We start from the raw sequence: 7,554 nt of genomic DNA on the forward strand, positions 1-7,554 counted from the left end.
AAATGAGGAGCTGATACCAAGGGCTCAAGTAGAAAGCAAATGTTTTAAGAATGATGATGGCAACAAATGTACAGATGTGCTCGACACAATGGATATATGCATGGATTGTGATAAGAGTTGTATGAGCCCCCAATAAAATGAATTTTTTAAAAAAGAACAAAAAAACCCCGCCAATCAATAATAGTTTAGCAAAGGGTTAACCTAACACACCAAACACATAAAATCTACTCAAAACTCACTGCCATTGAGTAGGTGCCAATCCTCCAGTCTACTCCCACGAAGAATTACGGTCTCAGGAAACCACAAGGGCACGTCTACCCTGTCCTGTAGGGTCGCTATGCGATGAAATGGACGCAGGTTTAAACTACACTCAGCCCTGGGTTATGAACAGATCCGTTCCCAAGTGTGTCTTTAAGTCAAACGCGTGTGAGCGGTTCTTACTTAGAACCGCGGTGGCTTGGAGGTTAAGGGCTCGGCTCTTTGCCAAAAGGTCAGTGGTTTCAACCCACCAGTCAATCGGCGGGAGAAAGGTGTGGCCTCTCCTCTGGTAAAAACGGATCGTCTGGGAAACTGCAGCGCAGTTGTACCTTGTCTTATACATCCTTCTAAGTCAAAACACATGCAGAGCCAGTGGACTCCGTGCAAGAGGCTCCAAGCCTTTCTGACCACTGAAAGGCTGCAGTGCAGTCAGTGAAGGTGACAGTGAAGATCGTTTGCTCTGCTCACTGGTTTCAGAGCGAGGGCACATTTCTGTAACACCGAAGGGCAAGCACTCGCCAGCCGACCGGGACTCAGATGTTGGCAACTTGGGATTGACTGTCAAGTCCACAAGCTCCCTCCCATCTCGTGCTGGCCCCGGCTGGGACCACGGAGGCCACCTCCCCGGGACTTACTTTTGACTTGCTGCTCGGGAGCCTTGATGTGCGTCACCATGCCGGGCATGTTCACACTGTTCCGGTGCAGGTATTTCAGGAAGACGTCCGCATTCCTCCTGGCCAGCGTGCAGGCCTGAAAACCACGGAGAGCAGGTTATGCTGTTAACCTGACTTGGCACGAACAGGGGTGACCATGGCATTTAAGTAGAACACGCTTTTACCTAAAACCTATGGTTTGGAGGGCGCAGCAGGCCAAATACTGCACCAGTGTGCCTACAGCTTTCACCTATCTCAAACAGCAAACAAACACCCCCGCCCCTCTGACCTCGGAGGGATGAAGCCAACTGCTGTGTTGCCCACTGCCCTGGAGAAAGGCCCGAGGCAGGGCACAGCGGCAGTAACGGATACCCTTTCAAAGGGGCCTAGCTTTCCCTGCTGCAGCCGATGAGGGATTCTGGGAGGGGCAGGGGCCAAATCTTCTAGGCTTTGCCGGTCCTCAGCCTCTGGCTCCTTATAGCAACCACTCAGCCCTGCCGCTTGATTCTCAAGTAGCCACAGATGCTGGTCTGCAGGTGCTCTGCCGAACTGCCGGCTACGGGGCCGGTGGGCTGGCCTTTGGTGGCTTGGTGTCCAGCAGCTATGTGGGAGACAGATCTGCCAGTGCCGGGGAAGATGGGGGAGTTCCCGGTGGGTTCTCACTAGTTTGGGAGGCTTTTAGGTTTCCACAATAAAAGGTTTCAAGACAACCAGCACACTAGTATGTGGCAAAACTGGAGCTTTTTGTAATCCACACCAGCTTTTTGTAATCATGACGAAATGCCTTTTTGATGACGTCAATTAAGTGGGGGTTTGAGTTTGTGCTGCACTCATGCGATTTCAGAGGAACGGGGCCAAATTATAAAGCCTCCCAACCGCAAACATTCCCCAAGGGCGGGCATTTAATGAATAAGTTATCAGACACAAGTTGGGGGTGGGCTCCCAGATCTTTATTTGAATCGGGTGCACTTAGTGCTTTCCCACGCCAACCTGTTCGAAACAAACACTCTGCGCTGGAAACCATTCCTTCTCCCAGACTCAACAGTAAGGCTGTCAGGGCAGAGTCGCCTCAGAAGGAAAAGGACTGGTGGACAGGTGGTGAGCAGGGGTGGGTGGTGTGTGTGTGTGTGTGTGTGTTTCTGGTGGGAACGGGAAAAGGACTGGTGGACAGGTGGTGAGCAGGGGTGGGTGGTGTGTGTGTGTGTTTCTGGTGGGAACGGGAAAAGGACTGGTGGACAGGTAGTGAGCAGGGGTGTGTGGGGTGGGTGGGGTGTGTGGGTGTGTGTGTTTCTGGTGGGAACGCGCAGACCTGCACCAACTTCTTCTTGGGGCCAAAGAAGGCAGCGCGGTGCATTCACGTCTAACGTTTATAAACAGATGTAAACATTTTGAAACATTGTGACCCCAGCTTAAAATCTTCAGGACCGATGGCACGTGCTCATGATAGACAAAGATGACACTCTTCTCTTGAGTTCACTCTCTTCAGTTACAGCTCCCAGCCTAGCAGACTGGAGTCAGGTTTCCCCTGCGGGAAATGCTTCCCAAGTTTCCCGACCTGTAAGCCAAGGGGCGTCCTCTCCCGAACTTACCCCCTACCCCTCAATCTCTTCCCGAAGAGGCAGAACCACCCGAGGGAAAATTCTTTGCACCTACAGGCAGCTTAATCAATCAATCGAGCTCTGTCTTCAGGATCAGGTGGTTCTGCGCTTCCACGAGCTCCCAACCATCCCTAATTCACACGGCTCTCTCTGAAACTAGGAAGAGGTGTGCATCACACGTGGAAAAGATCTTAGCACTTCCTCTGATCAACCACCTCATCCCTGGCGTCCTCTGACCAGTCTCTCATCCCTGGCGTGGGAGGTGGGAGCTGTGAGGGAGTGTGCATGCGGGTGAAGGGAGGCTCCTCTGAGAAGCCACGACCCTTTGGGGTCTGGGTGGGAGAGATCTGTAATTCCAAGGGCTCCTTCTGACCTGTCCTCACCGACCGGAACCCCTGGGTCTGCGCACGGTGCCTGGTGAGGCCCCAGTACCTTCAGGAAAGCTTCCTTCTGCTCCAGGTGCTTGCTGATCATGGGCGTGACGTGGTCTGTCTCAGAATTGGGGCCCAGCTTGTCGGCGCCCCCACACCAGTCCTCTTCCCTCTTATACTCCTGCTCCAGGCTCTCAAGGACACTGCAGACCTGAGAAGCAGAAAGGGCCACAGGTTCAGGGATGGCCAGGCACCACGCGGCGCCCATGCTGACCATCGGTCGGGCCAAAGCGCTGGGGGCTGAGTTGAGCCACGGTGCTCCCTGAATTCCGGGCAAGCCCACACCTGGGCCCAAGGCGGCAGGGCTCTCAGAAAAAGATACAACAGAAGTGGACTTTTCTCTATCTGACGGGATGCCAGAAGCCCTGGTGGTGTCACGGTGACACGATGGGAGCTGCTCACCACACGTCAGGAGTTCTAAACCACCAGCCACACCGTGGGAGAAAGAAGAGGCTACTCCCTTAAAGAGGCACAGTCCTGGACATCCACAGGGGCAGGTCTACCCGGCCCTAGACAGTCGCTCTGAGTCAGCATCGACTCGATGGCAGTGAGTCTGCGTATTGGGTTTGCGTGTGACTCTGGAGTTTCAAAATGTTCACAGAAAAAAATAGATGGCGGAAAGTTCCCCCAAACTCAGTGAAGTGTCCTGGTAGTTAAAGAGAGGAAACGGTGTCTTTGCACTTTCCAGTCTACGGTGTTTCCCACACCTGGAACTCAACACCAAGCAGACTCACCACCATGGAGTAGGTCCCTGCTCCTAGTGGCCCGACAAGACAGATGGCCCCTTTGGTTTCCAGAAACTCTCAATCTTTATTGGAAGCAGGCAGCCTCGTCTTTCTCCTGCAGAGCAGCTGGTGGGTTTGAACATCTAACCCTGTGGTCAAGGCACAGCCCAGGATGCTACCAGGGCTCCCGAAAAACCAGACAAGTTGTTGTCGAATCCACTCGGATTCACGGCGAGTCCAGGTGTGTCAGGAGAGAACTTTGTTCCACTGGATTTCCGGTGGCCGAGTTTCCGGAAAATTTTTCACCAGGCCTTTCTTCCACGGCACCACTCTAGGTGGACTTGAACCACCAATGTTTTGGTTAGTGGCTAAGCGTGGAATTGTTGGTGTCACCCAGGTAGCCCATGGAATGAGAGTCAAGTCCAGAATGCGATGCTCCCCTGCTTAACTTGGGGTTAACTTGCTCAGCGCTGACAAGTCCAAGTTAATGGTCTGGAGTGAGAGAGCTTAGGAGCCTGACACACACACACACCCCTTACCTGCTCCGAGGTTTTGTAGAAGGCGACAGAGGCGTTGACGAGCTTGAGGCGGTCTTCCATCTTGAGCATCAGCTGCTGCCAGTGGGAGGCCACCTTCTCGGCGCAGTCCCTGATCATGTCCATGTCATAATGGTTGGCCTGCAGCATGGCTTCCGCCTTCTGCTGCACCTGCAGTGCACTCTGGTGCGTTTTCTAGTGGAGACGGCGACAGAAGGCATCGTCAGCAAGGGCCGCTCCCATTTACGTATTTTATAGGGGAAAGAAAATCAAGACAAAACAAAACTGCAGTGGATGCTCTAGGAGATACTGGGTTTATACTCAACTGCTTGCGACCCATGGGACACAGAGAGCCCACCTACCCGCTCTGCCTCTGGAGTGCACAGGAAGCTGCTATGCTGTTTTTGTATATGCCCTCCCATGGGTGGATCTTTAGAAGATTGAAAAGCAAGGACTAAGGTGCACCTGACCCAAGTCATGGTATTTTCAGTCACCTCAGACGCCTGTGAAAGTTGGACATCCCATAAGGAAGGCTGAAGAAGAGTGGATGCATGTGGATTGTGGGGCTGGAAAGGAATACGGAAAAGTACCACGGGCAGTTGAAAGGACAAACCAAACGGTCTTGGAAGAAGTACCGCCAGCGTGCTCCTGAGAGGCAAGGATGGCGAGACTGTTCTCACATACTTTGGGCATGTTGTCAGGAGAGACCAGTCCCTGGAGGAGGACAACATGCTTGGAAAGAGGAAGGCCCTCAAGGAGATGGATGGACACAGTGGCTGCAACAATGGGCTCAGGCATAGGAGCAGTCGTGAGGATGGCGCAGGACCGGGCAGTGAGTCCTTCTGTTGTGCATAAGGTCAGTAGCTGTAGGTGGGAACCAACTTGATGGCACCTAACAGCCACAGCAAGCCCCCACGTGGGGCCCGAATAACTGTGTGATGGGTGTCATCTCACCAAGCCCAACACTAGACACTGCTCAGGACTGAAGTGTCCCACTACACATTATCAAAACCCAGATTACCTTGAGAAAATAATTTGTTTTATTCCGAAACACAAATTTCTTTCACTGAAAGAAAGCACGTGGTTTCAGCAAACAAAAAACATGGAAGGGGAGTCCTGTCTTGGAAGGGGTAATCATCTAAGGAAAGATGGAGGCTGAACTGCATCAAGAATCTCCATCCTGTGTCTCCAGTCGGGGCTCTCGGTGTGAGAGAGAACAAGGAAGAACTGTGTGGTGTGATAGTTCCACAAACTTGAGACTTACAAGTGAAGGGTGGGGTTTAGTCTGTCAATCAGGTCATAGCTTGATGACCTCATTTGGAGGTGCTAAGGAGAGAAACAGATCGCTGGAGGTGGGACAAACACCCAGTACCTGCAAGACAAGCTTGACAAGCCCCATGGAGAAAGGCTGATGGCAGCCAGAGCCTCGGAGCTGGAGGAGCCACGTGGAGACGCACACCAGCACTGAGGTGCTTACACTGCCACTGGATCCACAAAACTTTGCACCCACTGGCCTCTGATCTTCCTGCATTCGGTGTCATTGCATGTGTTTTGTGAGTCTGAAGAGGACTTTATATAGAGATTGGTATCATAGAGACTTGATCTGGACTGGGCTGGGATGCTTTCTCAATATCCAATTGGTCTTGTACATAAAGCTCTTTCTTCTACACGAGTGTCCGTAGATTTGTTTCTCTAGTCTACCCGGACTAACAAACTGTCACCACCCACATTCCAGAGACGCTGTTGCAGTGGGTGCTCCGGCTGACAACAGGCGTGTGAGCAGTGTGAGCAAGGCGGGAAGAAAGGGACCCATGTGTGTTTTGCCATCATCTTCAGTGGAGAGTCCTCAGGAGCGACTGATTTTGAAGAGACAAACATCGTCGCTGAGGATGAACCAGCCGCATTTTCTGGGGGTTCACGCCCCATAAGTCCACCCCCCCACAAAAAAAAAAGAAGTCCACCCAAATGACAACAGCCGGTTCCTTACACGCATCTGCTCCTGGATGAGCATCCGAAGAACCTGTGAGGCGGAGGACCAGGTGCTGTTCACTGAAGGGCATGCCCAGGGGAAGTCAGAGGGGACCTGCTTCTCTGTGGACAGGTTCTTAAACTAACAAGAAAATCCTGCGTTTCATCAGAGAAAGCACCAGTGATCCCACGAAGCGTGGCCCAGGGTGTGTGCCATCCTGGCAATGTCGCCACTAGAATCGCCGGACGCAGAGTACAGTTTCCAAGTGAGCAGAGCCCCTGCCCCTGGGACAAGCGTTAAGGGGTGTCCGACGGCTCCCAGTTTTTGGAGATGAATTCATCTAGAGCTATGAGCGATGCTGATGAGAGCCCACACACCATACATGTCACCCTCTCCCCCACGGGAAAGAAACCTTTGCAACACCGAATGTGCACGCGGTGATGCTCACTGGGGGGGTGTGGTGCCCGGCACTGACCAGAGCCTTCGGCTGAGGCTCCTTTGGGTTCTGCCTATCACGGGACATAGCACCAGCATGGCCGCCAGCACCAGGGTGTGTCTGAGGATTTGCAGGGCATCTCGAGCACAGTCCTTCCTTGAGACTGGCCACGCAGCCTGAAGATATGTCTAAGACAGCAGATTGTAGACGTCTTGGCGGGTACGCCAATCTGGGAGGACAGGGGCCCACCCACCCAGGAGACCTTTTATAGCAGGATGCGTGGTGAGGGATTGCAATTGGTTTGACTGGTCCTGTGTGTCCCCATGGGCTGCGCTGTAGGGGCCGTGTGGAGGGAGCTGACAGCCCGGGGAGGGGAGGTGACACCCAACTGGCTACACTGTGGGGGCCGTGTGAGGGGACCTGATGCCCCTTGCCTCACGTTGCTGGATGCACTGTGGGGACCATGGAAGGGGACCTGATGTTGCACTGTGGGGGCCGTGTGAGGGGACCTGATGCCCCGTGCCTCACGCCATTGGCTGTACTGTGGGGGCCGCGGGAGAGGCCTCACCTCGATGGCATGCTGGAATTGCTCATGCTCACGCTGCAGCTGCTCGGCCTCCTGAAGGGAGCTGGCTGTGATGAGGCCAGCATTCAGCATGGACTCCCCGTTGCGGATCCATCCCAGCACCTGGAATGGTACACACGCTCGATGCTAGCCCTGGCCCTCCCAGCATACCCCCGGACACTCACCCTCCCTGCTCCTGCTGGCTGGAATGGATGTTCCTACTGACAATGCCAAGAGTTTGAGGTCCATTCCTGGTCATTGAGCCGTGCCTGCTCCTCCTCGGTGAGTCCTAGCACACAGCCCCCGGTGAGGAGCCTAGGGAGGGCACACAGACTCGGTGCCTCTCGGCATAAACTGTCCACTCTCTTTGTTACCAGTAACAA

The 7,554-nt window shown here is 53.6% G+C and overlaps 1 protein-coding gene across 2 annotated transcripts in view; it reads right to left on the reverse strand.

Annotated features, from left to right (window-relative positions):
• The window catches only part of LOC101655181 (triple functional domain protein), a 146,959-nt gene that overhangs the window by 78,058 nt on the left and 61,347 nt on the right, over positions 1-7,554 (reverse strand). For both annotated transcript variants that reach the window (XM_045285010.1, XM_045285011.1), the window contains exons 13-16: positions 7,175-7,294; positions 4,205-4,396; positions 2,942-3,091; positions 894-1,008 (exon numbers count right to left, since the gene is read on the reverse strand). In XM_045285010.1, the coding sequence (XP_045140945.1) occupies positions 894-1,008; positions 2,942-3,091; positions 4,205-4,396; positions 7,175-7,294 (577 nt within the window). The remainder of the gene's footprint in view (positions 1-893; positions 1,009-2,941; positions 3,092-4,204; positions 4,397-7,174; positions 7,295-7,554) is intronic.

This window comes from Echinops telfairi, unplaced genomic scaffold, assembly GCF_000313985.2.
Source record: "Echinops telfairi isolate 266 unplaced genomic scaffold, ASM31398v2 ScPeMD7_7469;HRSCAF=8507_1, whole genome shotgun sequence".
Lineage (NCBI taxonomy): Eukaryota > Metazoa > Chordata > Mammalia > Afrosoricida > Tenrecidae > Echinops > Echinops telfairi.